The sequence below is a fragment of the Gorilla gorilla genome, chromosome 19 (assembly GCF_029281585.2).
Source record: "Gorilla gorilla gorilla isolate KB3781 chromosome 19, NHGRI_mGorGor1-v2.1_pri, whole genome shotgun sequence".
Lineage (NCBI taxonomy): Eukaryota > Metazoa > Chordata > Mammalia > Primates > Hominidae > Gorilla > Gorilla gorilla.
This window is the reverse complement of record NC_073243.2, coordinates 15620751-15637079: the sequence shown is the minus strand read 5'-3', so window position 1 is coordinate 15637079 and position 16329 is coordinate 15620751. Positions and strand designations below refer to the sequence as shown.

At 50.4% G+C, this 16329-nt stretch overlaps 1 protein-coding gene across 1 annotated transcript; it reads left to right on the top strand.

Annotated features, from left to right (window-relative positions):
• Positions 1-492: 492 nt before the first annotated feature.
• RFLNB (refilin B) lies at positions 493-11004 on the top strand. The gene is made up of 3 exons (XM_031003478.3): positions 493-856; positions 5046-5149; positions 7478-11004. Exons 1-3 carry the CDS (start codon positions 650-652, stop codon positions 7806-7808), a joined length of 642 nt encoding a protein of 213 aa, XP_030859338.2. The 5' UTR covers positions 493-649; the 3' UTR covers positions 7809-11004.
• The last annotated feature ends 5325 nt before the right edge of the window (positions 11005-16329 follow it).

Below are 16329 nucleotides of genomic sequence, written 5' to 3'. Positions count from 1 at the left end.
TAACTATTAATAATTTCCAGTCGTTTGCTCGCCGGCTTCGCGCGGCTCCCCAGGCCCCCCGACCGCGAGCTCGGAAGCTGTTAGCGCCTCCCGGGTCCCGCTGGGACAGGGCGTGGGGTCAACGCGCCCCCAGGGCCCCGGCGCGAGCGCGTCCCCGCGTCCACCTGTAGCGCGCTGGGGGCCAGACCCCGGGCTGGGGGGCCTTTGGCGCTCGGTGCCGCCAGCGGGCGGGGATCGGCCTCGGGGGGCGGGGCGGGGGCGGGGCCGGGAGCCAGGGGGCGGGGCCGAGGCCGGGCCTGGGGCGGAGAAGGGGCGGGGCCGGAGGGCGGGGCGGGGCCGAGGCCAGACCTGGGGCGGGGAAGGGGCGGGGCCGGAGGGCGGGGCGGGGCCGAGGCCAGACCTGGGGCGGGGAAGGGGCGGGGCCGGAGGAGGGCGGGGCGGGGCCGCGGCCGGGCCGGGGGCGGGGAAGGGGCGGGAAGGGGCGGGGCCGAGGCCGGGGCGGGCAGCGGCGAGACCCGGGCGGCGCGCGGGCGGCGGGGCAGGGAGGGAGGGAGGGCGGCCGGGCGGGCAGCGGCCCCGGCCCGCGTCTGCGTCCCTCGCTGTCCCGCGACCCCGGCGCGGGTGCCTCGGGCTCCCCTCGCGCGCCGCCATGGTGGGCCGGCTGAGCCTGCAGGATGTGCCCGAGCTCGTGGACGCGAAGAAGAAGGGCGACGGCGTCCTGGACAGCCCGGACTCGGGGCTGCCCCCCAGCCCCAGCCCCAGCCACTGGGGGCTCGCGGCGGGCGGAGGCGGCGGAGAGCGCGCGGCGGCACCGGGGGCGCTGGAGCCCGACGCGGCGGCGACCCCCGCGGCTCCGGTGAGTGGCCCCGCGCGGGCTCCTTCCCTCCCAGCGCCGCGGTTTCCGCTCCGGGACCCCCAGCGGCTCCTGCCCCCCGGGCGCGCTGTGTCGGGACGGGGCGGCCATCGCCGGGAGCCCGGGGCGGGAGCGCCGCGGGCCTGGCCAGCTGGAGCGGGTGGCTGGAAAATTGTCGTCGCCTGGGAGGCGCGGGAGCCCTGGGAGCGGCGAGCCGCCGTCTCCTCCCTTCGGGGTGGCGGCCCCGGGGCTGCCGGGCTGCGGGTCGGCCACATTCCTGCCTTTGCCGGGCGCGGGGGGCGCCTGGAGGGAACCCCGGCCCGACACCCCGCGGCTTTGGGCTCCCACGGGGCCGCGCGCCTCCTCCCAGCCGGGCTCCCCATCCCGGGGCAAAGGGGCCAGAGCCTTCCTCGACCTTGGGAGAAAGGTCCCTCCCCAGCCTGCGGCCTCCCGGGGCCCCCTCCTGGCCTGAACACCGGGAACCCGGCGTCCCTCACATGACGGGTGGGAGGCCTTTGGGTGGGTGGAAACTTTCACGGAGTAATCCTTTTACTTTACTTTAAAATGTTCATTTAAAGAAAAAAACTCCACCTACTCTTTTGCCCTGGGAGTCGCTCGGATGTTGGTGTTTGATGCCTCTACTTAGAACTCTGGGGAAGCCACATCCTGCCCGCAGTCTCAGAAAAGCTGGAGCGGGGCTGCAGCCCGGCCCTGCCCCCCGGGATGGGGACCTCCAGCCCCCTCCCCCGGGTGAAGTCGGCGGCCGCTGCTGTCCCTAGGGATCCCCACGAGAGGTTCCTGGGGACCCCCACGGGAGCCCCGGCGGTGCTGGTGGTCTCGCCCCTCCCACCCTGTCTCTCGGTGGGCATCGGGGCAGTTTCCTCATCGCCATCCCAAGGCGGGGCTGGCTTCAACTTGGCCTTCAGCGCCCTCCCGTCCGGCCCCATCTGGCCTCGTCGTCCACCTGCCCTGGCCACAGGCCGGACACATACACCACACCAGCGTTTCTGCTGCCGCCCTCCACCCGCATGCCCAGGGCCTCTTACCTCTCCCAGGAGGTGTCCTGCTGGCCCCTCAATGCCCAGCTCATGTCATCTCCTCTGGGAGGCCTTCCTTGATGCTTCCCAGGGGCCAGAGTCCACGGCTACATCCCCATTCCTGTGGCCCTTCGTTCATGTGTCTGTTATGACCTGTGCTGCCTCACATCACCCCAGCCCCAGCCTGGAGCGAGGGCCGTGCTCAGGGAGGGTCTGTCGGGTGGGCAGGGATGGAAAAGCAGAGAAGGCGACAGAACCGAGTGCTCCTGCCGATGCCTGGAGGAAGGCGGTAGGGGGTTCAGAGATCACCCACCTTCTCATGGGGACACCTGGGAGGTGCCCCCTTCTGTTGGGCAGGGTCTGGCAGCCAGAGAGTGGGGGCAGAGCAGGGCCTACTGTCACTATTTGGAGGCTGTTTGCAGAAGCCAATGCCCACACCTTATGTGCCCTCCTCCCCACACACACACCTTATGTACCCCCCAACACACACACACACACACACCTTATGTACCCAACACACACACACACATCTCTTATGTGCCCTCCCCCCCCACATACCTTATGTACATCCTAACACACACACACACCTTATGTACCCCCAACACACACACCTTATGTACCCCCAACACACACACACCTTATATACCCCCAACACACACACACCTTATGTACCCCCAACACACACACACCTTATATACCCTCCCCCAACACACACACACACCTTATGTACCCCCAACACACACACCTTATGTACCCCCAACACACACACACACCTTATGTACCCCCAACACACACACCTTATGTACCCCCCAACACACACACACCTTATGTACCCCCAACACACACACGCACCTTATGTACCCTCCCCCAACACAAACACACACACTCCTTATGTACCCCCAACACACACACACATTATGTACCCTCCCCCAACACAAACACACACACTCCTTATGTACCCCCCAACACACACACACCTTATGTACCCCCCAACACACACACACACCTTATGTACCCTCCCCCCAACACACACACACCTTATGTACCCTCCCCCCAACACACACACAAACACACACACACACACACACCTTATGTACCCTCCCCTGCCACACACACACAATTCACTGACCTTGGCTCCCACCCACCGCCCCTTCTCTAGCCTGGCCTCGCTAAGCCTCCACCCAGGTCCAGGACCTGGACCCTCAGGACCCTCTGCGTCTCTGTTCTGGTCCCCTTTGGCTTTCACATTTCCACCCCATGCCCCTACTTGACACACCTTGTCCTGGTCTGAGGATAAAGGTCTCAGAGCCAACCTTCTAGAAACGTTTGCCTCCTTCTCTGTCCTGGGAGATGTGGGGGTGGGGCTGCCAACTCCACACCCTGGCGCAAATGTACATCCTTCTCTCAAATTAGGCAAAGAAAATGATAGATCCCGAGTAAACCAGGGAACATAAAGGGCTTCCGAGTTCAGGCTCTGCACCGTGTTTATCTTTGCACTCTTTAACACGGAAGCCCTGATCCTGCAAATTGGGTGAAAACTAGCCCCGTGTCTAGGATGTAACTGACTTCTAGTGAGCCTTCTTGGCTAATCAGAACGTCCCAGGCATTGGCCGGGCTGGAAGTCCTGCTGTGCTCTGGTTCACTGAGTATTCTGGATAGCGGAGGGTGACAGGAAGAACATTTGGTGTCCGTCTCTCTTTTTTTTTTTATGACACACAGTCCCACTCTGTCACCCAGGCTGGAGTGCAGTGGCATGATCTCGGCTCACTGCAACCTCTGTCTCCTGGGTTCAAGCGATTCTCGTGCCTCAGCCTTCCTAGTAGCTGGGACTTCAGGCACACAGCACCATGCCTGGCTCATTTCTGTATTTTTAGCAGAGACGGGGTTTCACCACGTTGGCCAGGCTGGTGTCGAACTCCCGACCTCGGGTGAGCCACCTGCCTTGGCCTCCCAAAGTGCTGGGTTACAGGTGTGAGCCACTGTGCCCGGCCTGGTGTCCATCTTAGCAATGAAAGTTTTTTCTTTAAAGACAGAGTCTCTTGTTCCGCCCGCTTTGTTGCCTAGACTGGAGTGTAGTGGCGATCTCAGCTCATTGCAGCCTCAACCTCCCAGGCTCAAACTATCCTCCCACCTAAGCCTCCTGAGTAGCTGGGACTACAGGCGTGTACCACCACACCCAGCTAATTGTTGTATTTTTTGTAGAGATGGGGTCTTGCCATGTTGTCCAGGCTGGTCTCAAACTCCTGGGCGCAAGGGATCCTCCCACCTCCACCTCCCAAAATGCTGGGATTACAGGTGTGAGCCACTGCGCTTGGCCAGATTGAATCTTTAGTTAGAAAACAAAAAATTCCCTGGTAGCATATTTTTTGTTTTGACCTTTTCTAGAGTGTTGCTGAGACGGTGACAGAGGGAGCGCTGCAGAATTGAGGATTCGGGTGAGGTGAGCCTCGGCTCACCAGGGTTTCTCACCGCAGGGCGAGGGGTGGCAGTCTGGCTTGAGTTTGTTTCCTCTTTGCAGCTTTTCACACAACCTTAGCAGTGAAAGGGGGCATCCACTTTGCTGTGTTGATAGGGTCACAGGGTTTGTGATGTGACTCCTCTGAGGGCTCACGGCACCGTCGTGGTCAACCTGGGATTTGAACCCAGACCTCTCTGCTCCCTGTCCAGCATTTCTCTGGTGTGCCCAGCATGGGGGACACAGATCCCAGTTGGGCCCATCAGCTGGAGGCTCAGAGCCACAGCCTTCTGTGGGCAATGCTTAGAAATGGCCTGTGGGGGCCGGGTGCGGTGGCTCGTGCCTGTAATCCCAGCACTTTGGGAGGCCGAGGCGGGCGGATCACCTGAGGTCAGGAGTTCGAGACCAGCCTGGCCAACATGACGAAACCCCGTCTCTACTAAAAATACAAAAAAAAAAAAAAAATTGGCTAAGCGTGGTGGCACATGCCTGTAATTCCAGCTACTCAGGAGGCTGAGGCAGGCGAATTGCTTGAACCTGGGAGGCAGAGGTTGCAGTGAGCTGAGATTGTGCCATTGCACTCCAGCCTGGGTAACAGAGCGAGACTCTGTCTCACAAAAAAATAAAAAATAAAAATAAAAAATAAAAGAAAAGAAATGGCCCGTAAGAGCTCTAACTGCATTCTTCTCTGTCCTTGAAGAGTCCAGCGTCTCTCCCCCTGACTCCCGGCTGTGCGCTGAGGCTGTGTCCTCTGTCCTTTGGCGAAGGAGTGGAGTTTGACCCCTTACCACCAAAGGAAGTAAGGTAAATATAGCAGGCCCCAATTTTATTCTTTTTTTTTAACAATTTTTATTTTTTATTCCAGATATTAATGCTTGTTGTTATAAAAAAATTAGTTAATTGCAAAAGTATGACAAAAATGATTAATAGTTTGGTGGGTCCTCTTTCTGTTCCTGCATTCTAACCAATTAAATATATAGACATGCTTTTAAAATTAAAATAAAAATGAGATCATGTTATGTATAAAGTTCTGCATTTTCTTTCTGCAATTCATGTATCATGGCTGTCAGAGGGTTACAGTTTTGTCAAATATTAATTCTTCTTTCCAGAAGCTGCTGTCCCCTACTCCCTTACCTGCCAACCCCGTCTCTGAGGTCTTTTAACCTTGTCTCATAGTATAATTTCACTAGGCAAGCGCTGGTCGTCCTCTGGGGATTATCTCATCCAGGATTATCTGGGGGCAAAGATGGCATTGAAAGGCTCAGGTAAAGATAGGTCTTTTTAGAGAAAGGAGTTTTACTTTTGGTACCTGGTGGTTTGATAGCTGGAGTTTCTGCTGCAGTAACACAAAGGCCCCTTTGACATGGAGCAAAGACGAGGTTCATCAGTTGGGAGGTGAGCAGTTCAGCCTTTTGTTCCTGTGGAGCTTGTATTTTGAACAAAATGGGGCCATGACTCCCACCAGCCTCTTAACTACTTGCCTGAGGAGGAGAGATGAAATTTCCGTTCCACTCACAGAAAAGAATTCTGATTCTTACTCACCTGACCAGTGGGTAGGGGCTGGTTGGAGGCAGTGCTGTTAGATGTGTCTGTATGTGACGCTCATACTCTTTTCAGTATCTACAAAGCCATAAGCATTCAGTAAAATGCATTAAAGCTTTGCTTCTGTAAGAAAAGTGACTTCTGGGCCAGGCACGGTGGCTCACGCCTAGAACCCAGCATTCTGGCAGACTGACGCAGGAGGCTGGCTGGAGCCCAGGAGTTCGAGACCAGCCTGGGCAACAACAGTGAAACCCTGTCTCTACAAAAAATACAAAAATCACCTGGGAATGGTGGTGCACGCCTGTAGTCCCAGCTACTCGGGAGGCTGAGGTGAGAGGATCGCTTGGGCCCAGGAGGTGGAGGCTGTGGTGAGCTGAGACCACGCCACTGCACCACTCCAGAGTGGGCGAGAAAGCGAGACTCCGAAAAACAAAAAAAAAGAAAGAAAAGAAAAGAAAACTGACTCCCAAAATTAAAAGAAGGACTTGAAAAAATTAAGTACCTGAGGAACACAGATGCTAATTTATCTTATGGAAATCAAGATGATAATTGGCTTTCATTGATAAGTCAGATACCCAGATACGTAGGTTTAGGGAGGGTCCCCAAACCAAATGCCAAGGTGAACAAAGTATTAATATTTGGTATAGCCAAACTTTCAGAACCAGCATTCAAGGTTTCTGGGTTCCTTTATCCTCTCATTAAAGAGCTGATAGGGTGGGTGCGGCGGCTCATATCTGTAATCCCAGCACTCTGGGAGGCTGATGCAGGAGGATTGCTCGAGCCCAGGAGTTTAGGACCAGCCTGGGCAACACAGGAAGTCCTCATCTCTACAAAGAATAAAAGATATGTTGTTAAAAAAAAAAAAAACAAAAGAGGCCAGGTGCAGTGGCTCGTGCCTGTAATCCCAGCGTTTTGGGAGGCCAAGGCAGGCAGATCACCTGAGGTTGGGAGTTTGAGACCAGCCTGGTCAACATGGTGAAACCCTGTCTCTACTAGAAATACAAAAATTAGCAGGGCATGGTGGCAGGTGCCTGTAATCCCAGCTACTCAGGAGGCTGAGACAGGAGAATCACTTGAACCTGGGAGGCGGAGGTTGCAGTGAGCTGAGGTTGCACCACTGCACTCCAGCCTGGGTGACAGAGCGAGACTCCAACTCAAAAAAAAAAAAAAAAAGAAAGAGGAAACGGAGGCTGGGAAGAGTGAAGTGACTTGGCTGAGGTCTTAAGCTTATGCGAGTGGGAGCAGGATCCAGGGCTGCCGCCCGCAGTGGCTAACAGTGGTGTGGGGCCAGCTTTGGAACCCTGCACCCCTGTCTTTAAATCCCAGCTCCAGTACTCAGTGGCGCGGTGACCTTCACCTCTGCACCTCGGTTTCTTCTCTCAGGGTCGTTGGGGAGATTAAATTGGATCCCGTAAGTAAAGTACTTAGACTACAGGTACCTGGCACATAGTAAGTACTTTATAGACTCTGCGACCCTATGCTGCTTCTCATTCTACATGTGCACCCCACAAATGACTCACGGTCACAGTGGGGACCCCAAGCCCCCGGCTCAGAGGAGCGGCTTCACGCGGCCTTATGTCTCCCGCCCAGGTACACCTCCTCGGTCAAGTACGACTCCGAGAGGCACTTCATCGACGACGTGCAGCTGCCCCTGGGCCTGGCGGTGGCCTCCTGCAGCCAGACGGTCACCTGTATCCCCAATGGCACGTGGCGCAACTACAAGGCCGAGGTGCGCTTCGAGCCACGCCACAGACCTGCCCGCTTCCTCAGTACCACCATCGTCTACCCCAAGTACCCCAAGACCGTCTACACCACCACCCTGGATTACAACTGCCGCAAGACGCTGAGGAGGTTTCTGTCCAGCGTGGAGCTCGAAGCCGTGGAGCTCCCAGGCAGCGACGACCTCTCCGATGAATGCTGACCCGGCAGGCTGGGCTGGGGTCGGACCGGCTCTCCCGCTGTCCTGCCCCCGACTGCCCTGGCCAAGCTGGGCGACCTTACCCTTCATGTCATTCCAGCCCCAGAGGAGTCTAACCTAGAGATACCTCCAAGCCCGGCCGGGGGAAGAGAAAAAAAAAAATCACTGCATCTCATAATTATTGAGATCTTTGTGTTGTAATTTTCAAGCTGTTTTTAGAGGGAAGATATGTCCTGGTTTGCTGCTGTGTTGTTTCCCCAAAGTCTCAATCAGATGAGGCAACAAAAAGACCAGCAGAATCTCAGGAAAGCAGCAGCAGTCTGGGATAGGGAGGGGGGAGGAGAGCTCTCCCTCCATGGTCAGTTATCAGAAGAAAAGCATGGAAAAAGTGAGATTTAAGAAATCTCAGCCACGGGTGTCTTCACTGCACAAAAGTGGTGCTAATTCAGTAAACAGTGACACCCGTGTGGGTTCAATCTGTGGAGAGTTGAGTTCCATTCCTTTGTTTTTAAATTTCCACCTCCATTTGTGTTTCCTGTTAACCTAAACTCTTGTAATTCTCTAAATCTTTTTTCATGATATCAAAAAAAAAAAAAAAATCCCAAACCACAATTTAAGATGCCTTTTTTTTTTTTAAAAAAAGGGTTCTCCGTGTTGCCACCTGCTCCGGGAAGGCCAGGCCGATGGGCGGCCAGGTTTGGGAGCAGCGGCTTCGGCTCCGATTGCCTCCTGACGGTCAGTTCCAAGCACAGGCTCTGAGAAACGCCTCGAACCCTTGGTATCTGGTGGCCGTCTCCGCAGGCTTCCGTGAGTCTCCGACAGGTGTTTTGGGCTTTTGGAATACTTTCAGAATACTTTCCCATTTTTTCATAAGGCAACACGGAGTGGATGGCCTTTTTTGAGAGAAACAGCATTCTAAGAGTATGCTTGGAAAACACACTTTTTGGGAGTCCACGTGGGGAGTGGACACTCAGGACGGGAAGCGGTGGCCCTAAGACCTGCGGCCACCCGGAGGAGGCAGACGCAGGCGATGACCTGGTTCATCATGAGAGGAGCTAGAGTTGACTCAGTCTTAGGATCTCGATGGCGTCAGAATTGCAGGGGGTTTCTGCCAGTGCCTTAGGTCTAATTCAAAAAGCAAGGAAGGCTGGGCACGGTGGCTGGCGCCTGTAGTCTCAGCTACTTGGAAACTGAGGCAGGAGGATCTCTTGAGCCCAAGAATTCGAGACCGGTCTGGCAACATAGTGAGCCTCCATCTCTAAAAAAAAAAAAATGGCAGAAAAAAAAGGCGAGGAAATCTGTGCCCCCATCCCCCGACACCAGACAAGCTAAGGTGCATTCAGAGTAGGGAACGATGTCAAAACCTGGCCGCCGCGGTGGCGCGCATTCCTCTCACACCACCGTACGGAGGCAGGTGACAGTCAACTGAAATGTTCTCAAGGACCGTGTGAATTCGGCTGACGTGGCCCAGCAGCGGGGTGGACCAGGGTGCGGTGGCTTCAGCCCTGCCTCCCGCCACCCCATCCTCCCCTAACCCCTTCTTGGGACCTCCTGCCAATCCCTGTGGTGTTTGAGTAAAGAAAGTGGCTGATGGTTTTACTTTTTTCTTCCAATATTGGAAAGAACAAACTGGATATTCCCTTTGAACACATCCAGATCATTTCCAGTGCCTGAGGGTTACCGAGCACTGTAAGCTCAGCTCGGCTGTAGCTCCGGGTTTCTGCCGATGGCCTCCATCTGCGCCGAAAGCTGGACTGAGCTCCGTGGTGGCCCCGGAGCCACAGCAGCAGGTGCAGCGACAATCGCCGTCGTGCGCAGTCGCTGGAGTCCTGGAGAGCCACGCTGTCCTCTGCAGACAACAGCATCAGTCCGCTGTGCCCCAGTGCAACGACGCCCTGCGGACGGGGCCTGCAGTCCACCCGTGGTCTGAGCTTGCCGGGCTGAAGCTCGGCTGGGACCCAGGGAGGGGGCACCCTGGGACCCACAGTCTCCTCAGTCACGTGCAGAGCAAAAAATGCTTCCTGTGTTTGGAGGAGCGAGTGACGCAGCATTTATTGATAAAAATGGATTTTTCTGTCTGATTTCATGCTGTGGTCGTTTAAGTGGTCAATGTCTTTTTTTTTTTTTTTTTTTTTTGAGATGGAGTCTCGCTCTGTTGCCCAGGCTGAGTGGAATGGCGCCAACTCAGCTCACTGCAACCTTCACCTCCCAGACTCAAGCGATTCTCCTGCCTCAGCCTCCTGAGCAGCTGGGATTACAGGTGCACGCCACCACGCCCAGCTAATTTTTGTATTTTTAGTAAAGACGGGGTTTCACCATGTTGGTCAAGCTGGTCTCGAACACCTGACCTTGTGATCCACACGCCTCGGCCTCCCAATAATTTGTAAGTTATGTTAGCGGGATCCTCAAGGCCTTGCTCTGCCCCATGGAGACGCTTGCTTGCATGAGCTCAGGAAACAGTACCGGCTGCGTGGCAGGCCTGGGTGTTGCGTGCGAGGACGTGGCCTTTAAACACCGCTGTGTTCTTAGAGGTCCTTAGGAGATATTTTTTTTTTGTCTTAGGGGGACTGTGTTAAGTTCAGACAAATCATGCTGGGTGTGGAGAGAGTCTGAAATTCGTCAGTGAAGTAAGTAGCAGTGAGCGATTGTGAATGTGAAATGCAAATGGAAAACCGGGTTTTACTGTGTTGTTATTCACTAGAGAGCCAGTTGTAGTTCTTTGTAATCCTCTTTCTTCCAAACCTGCTTTGCTGAAAGTTGCAGAAAAGGAAGTGTGTGGAGAGAAACAGAACACTTCAGGGTGGGTCAGAGGATGCCATCCACAGTGGATTCGTGTTCGTTTGCAGGGTGGAAGCACTGATTTAGGACCCACTGATTAAAAACAAACATTCCTAAGTGTCTCTGAGAGATGCTGTTTATTTGTTATTGAAAAGCTTTTTTCTCTGTCTTTTAAATTATGGCTTACATGTAATAAGGATATTTTTAGTGAAAAATTGTTTTCCTTTCAAATTACAGACCTTTTAAAAAAACTTAATTTGAGCGAGTACCTTTTCATTTGACACTTTTCCTGTTTCTAACCTTAGGAAACCAGAATAGCGTTTGGCAGACACGACGTTTTCAGTTTACCTTTGACACCTGCCCCACTCCATTTTGCTTTGTGATGTCTTCATTTAACAATAAATTATCTGAAAAAATAAAACTTAGAGAGGTGCTTCTGTTTTTAAAGTAGAATATGTTTGGTTACGCAAAATGAGAAAAACAGCTCCTCATCTTGAGAAATTTTAAGACGTGATTATATTTAACAGTATTAATCTACAAGTACAAGATTTTCCGAGTGTGGCTGGGCACGGTGGCTCACACCTATAATCCCAGCGCTTCACAAGGCCAAGGCTGGAGGATCACTTGAGGCCAGGAGTTCGAGATCAGCCTTGGCAATGCAGTGTGACCCCATCTCTACAAAAATTAAAAATTAAAAAAAAAAGGGGCCAGGCGCTGTAGCCCCCTCCTGTAATCCCAGCACTTTGGGAGGCTGAGGCGGGCAGATCACCTGAGGTCAGGAGTCCGAGACCAACCTGACCAACCTGGTGAAACCCCGTCTCTACTAAAAATACCAAAATTAGCCAGGTATGGTGGGGCACACCTGTAATCCCAGCTGCTTGGGAGGTTGAGGCAGGAGAATCACTTGAACCCGGGAGGCGGAGGTTGCAGTGAGCTGAGATCATGCCATTGCACTCCAGCCTGGGTGATGGAGCGAGACTCCATCTCAAAAAATAAATAAATAAAAATAAGTAAGTAAAAATAAATAATTTCTGTAGCTTGCTTCAGGGGAGAAAAGGGTGAGGGAAGGTCAGAGAGCCCTTCGCTTCTGCCGTTTTCTCAGTTTCCTTGAGCTTAAAATACACAGCAAGCGAAAGTACCGTATTTTGGGGCAGCATTTCCTGCACGCCGTCCGTCCCTTTGGGCAAAGCAAAGAGAGAGTCAACAAGAAATATTGAAAATGGACGGAGGCCCCGTATTTCATTCAAGCATCCAATTCACGGCAAGGCTGTGTGTGTATTTGTCTGTCTTTGAGTGATGACTGGGAAGTAATTATGTCCCAGAGATGCAGCTCCATCTTGGATGCTGGTCTACCCTACTGACTTCGGATTCACCCCAGCTCAGCGAATGCCTTTATTTTATCTACGGTTTCTTGTATAGGAACATGTACTCAGCACAAATCCTGCCCTGAGGCAGATTCACATAGCGTTCCTGCCTTTCCCTGCGAGCGTCCCACACAACCCTTCCCTATGGTGGACGAGTCCTAGGTCTAGGGGTAACGGTGCAGGGACCCACCATCTCCCCTCGCTGCTGCCTGGGACCTCATGGCTTCTGCTCATGAGGCTCTATTAGATGTTTCTTTCTGTTTTGCTTTGTTTTATTGAGACAGGATCTCCCTCTTTCTCCCAGGCTGGAGTGGAGTGGCACAATCATAGCTCACTGCTGCCCAAGAACCTCTGGACACAAATTATCTGCCCACCTCAGCCTCCCGAGTAGCTGGGACTACAAGCATGTGCCACCACATCAGGCTAATTTTTAAATTTTTTTTGTAGAGATGAGGTTTCGCCATATTGCCCAGGCTGGTTTTGAACTCCTGGGCTCAAGCAATCTTCCTGTCTTACCGTCCTAAAGTTTTGGGATTACAAGTGTGAGCCACTGTGCCCATCTTAAATGTTTCTTTCTGAGGAACTAAATCTGTCAGCCTCTTTCTTCCAGCTCTCAGCTTCCCTGAACCTCGAGGATAGGTTTGCACAGGCCTGCCCATTGCGAAACAAATGCAGAGTATCGTTTCTGTAATTTTTTTCCAGTCCTCTTTTAATAGGAATGATGCCTAATTTGGCTGACTGGGATAACAATGAGGGCTAATTTTGCCTGTTAGGTTATATTTTATATTCCATAAAATGAATTGGCTAATCAGCAGTTCCAAGGTTTTCAGGGAAAAATATTTAAAGCACGTAAGATTAAGGTACAGGGATGTGTGGGTGTGGGCACGTGCAGAGAAATAGTCAAAAGGGTGTTGAAACCAGTAATGTCCCCAACCTTTCTAAGTATCTGAGATTAAGCTGGTGCTCCCAAGAGGAAAAGTAGTAGGGATAATTAACAATAATATGATGAATCTCAAAAAGCCTTTTTGGTATAGTCTCTGGAAATTTAAGAAGCGAATGACTCAATTGATTAGGTAACAAATCCCATTGCAAAGAATATGTCTTTCCAAAATTCTGATAATTTCATTTAAGAATAATCCCTATCAAGTAGTTTGTTTTCATGACTATTTTCCAAATTGCTTAGAAATACAAATAAGGTTCTATGATCAAATAAGTTTGGGGACATGAAAAGCTGAACAAGCTGAGTGTGTTTATTACAGGGCTGCTTGGGATGTTTGTATCGGTCAGCTCTTGCTGCGTAACAACCACCCTAAAAATCACACCACTGCATACAAGTGTAAGTATTTATTTCTTGCATACAAATCTATAGTCCGATACAGCAGTTCTGCCTCTGGCTAAGTGTTGAATTTAGATCTGTTCCACTCAGCCCTGAAACAGGCTAGAGAGGTGGCTTGGGCATGTCCTTCTCAGGGCAGAAGTCCTGTAATACCTCCTAAGGTCTGCACTGGGACCTGGCACGCTGTTACTTCCACCCACATTCTATTGGCCAAAGCAAGTTACTTGGATGGATACACCAAACATCCAAGGTCAGGGAACCATACTTCTTCCACGGATGTGGGGAGAAGCAGTGAATATTCGCTCTGTAATCACCTACCCCAGCGGTTAATATGGTAACGTGCGTTGAGAGTCTTCAACAGAGGAAATCTGGTAGATAGCACTTTCCAAACTTGTTGGATCACAGAACCCACGAGCATTTCATGGGACTACTGTTTTTGGAATAAACTTTAAGAAATGCTAGTTTTTTTTTGTTTTTGTTTTTTGTTTTTTGAGACAGATTCTTACAGTGTTGCCCAGGCTGGAGTGCAGTGGCGCGATCTCTGCTTACTGCAACCTCAGCCTCTTGGGTTCAAGTGATTCTTTTGCCTCAGCCTCCTGAGTAGCTGGGATTACAGGCGTGTACCACCACACCTGGCTAATTTTTTGTATTTTTAGTAGAGACGGGGTTTCACTATGTTGGCCAGGCTCGTCTTGAACTCCTGACCTCGTGATCTGCCCGCCTCAGCCTCCCAAAGTGCTGGGGTTACAGGCATGAGCCACTGCTCCCGGCCAAGAAATGCTAGTTTATATTCATAACATTCAGAGTCCAGTCAGGGAAACCAAAACCATACTAGATATTTAACACAGAGAGCTGCTCACACAGATGTTGGAAGGCTGGGTGAACAGGGTATACGGAAGTCACCCAGATTATCATGAACTTCAAGAGGCAGCTCCCACGCCTAGCACCACTCTGATGGCAATTTCCACCTACAGCAGCTAGAAAAAGATGAGCAAATTAAACTCCAAGTAAGAAGAAGGAATTTAATAATGAATATTTAATAATAAAGATAGAAGTATAAAGCAATGAAATAGAAACAGACAAATCATTGTGAATTTTTTTAAATAAAAATTGTGATTCTTTGAAAAGATTGGAAAAAATTGATAAACTTTGGCTAGATTGATGAAGAAATAGCCAGAAAGCAAAAATTACAATATCATAATTGAATAGAGATCCAACAGACATCGAAAGTATAATAAGATAACTTTACAAGCAACTTTATGTTGATAAATTAGACAACTTGGGTAAAATAGAAAAATTTCTTTAAAAAAAGCATCTTACCAAACTGACACAAGATGAAATAGACAAGAAGAATACACACATCTATACAAACTGTTTACATAAAATGATAATATACATGTATCAAAGGAATCGAATTTTTCTCACAAAGGAAACCCCAGGTCTAGATGATGGTGAATACTATCAAACATTCAAGGAAGAAATAACACCAATCGTACACACACTTGTTTGGAAAGCAGAGGCAGAAGGAACGCTCTCCAGTTTGTTCTGAGGCCAGCATTTCCGTGATTCCACAGCCTAACACAGCCATTGAATGAAAACCATAGACTAATATCATTCATGAATATAGATAGAAAAATCCTTAAGAAAAATAAGTGAATTAAATCCAGGAATATATAAAAAGGATCATACATCATAACTAAATGTGGTTCATCCCAGGAATGCAGGGTTGGTTTAACATTTGAAAATCAATCAATGTAATTCACCATACCGACAGATTAAAACAACAACGAAAAAGAACATACAATTATCTCCATAGATGCAGAGAAAACATTTGACAACATTTAACACTCGTGTGATAAAAGCTCTCAGCAAAGTAGGAATAGAAGGAAACTTTTCCAACCTAGTAAAAGGCATCTATGAGAAACCTTCAGGTACTTCATGGCGAAAAGAGTGAATGTTTCCAAGTGGGGGAACAAGGCAAGGACATTCACTCTAACCACTGAGACTCGACATTGTGTTGGATTCGTCTGTGAATAATATAAGAAAAGAAAGAACATGCAGATTTAAAAGGAAGAAGTAACATTCTCCCATATGCAGAAAACACAATCACCGTGAAATGCACTTAATGATAAAACACTGAACGCCGACCCCTAAGATTGGGAATGAGGCAAGAATACTCACTTCACCATTGTATTGTAGGTCGTAGCCCACGAAATAAGGCAAGAAAAATAAAAGGTATAGAGATTGGAAAGGGGCCGGGCACGGTGGCTCACGCCTGTAATCCCAGCACTTTGGAGGCCGAGGCAGGAGGATCGCCTGAGGTTAGAAGTTCGAGACCAGCCTGACCAACATGGTGAAACCCTGTCTCTACTAAAAATACAAAAATTAGCTGGGCTTGGTGGTGGACACCTGTAATCTCAGCTACTCAGGAGGCTGAGGCAGGATAATCACTTAAACCCAGGAGGCGGAGGTTGCAGTGAGCTGAGATTGCACCATTGCACTCCAGCCTGGGTGACAGAGTGAGACTCTGTCTCAAAAAAAAAAAAAATTGGAAATGAAGAAGTAAAACTGTCCCTGTACATAGATGACATGACTGTTTACATATAGAAAAATCTTACAGAATCAACCAAAATATTATTAGAATTAATAACTAAATATATCAAGGTCTCAGAATACAATGTGGATATATGAGTCAATTGTGTTTCTATATACTAGTAACAAAAATGAAATTTAAATCATAAATTTATATGTCACAAATCACAAAATACTTAGGAATAAATAAAATCACATGCAGTCTTTACATTGAACACTCTCAAACACTGCAGAGGGAAATTAAGGGAGATGCAAATAAATGAAGTACACCATGTTCCTGGAGTGGAAGACTTGCTACTAAGATGTCACCTCTCTCCAAACTGTACTATAGATTCAACGCAATCCCAGTCGTAATCCAACAAAGTGTTTGTTTTTTAATTAAAAAAAGTTTGAAAGTTTGTTTTAAAATTTATATAGGGTGAGGCATGGTGGCTCACAGCCTGTAATCCCAGAA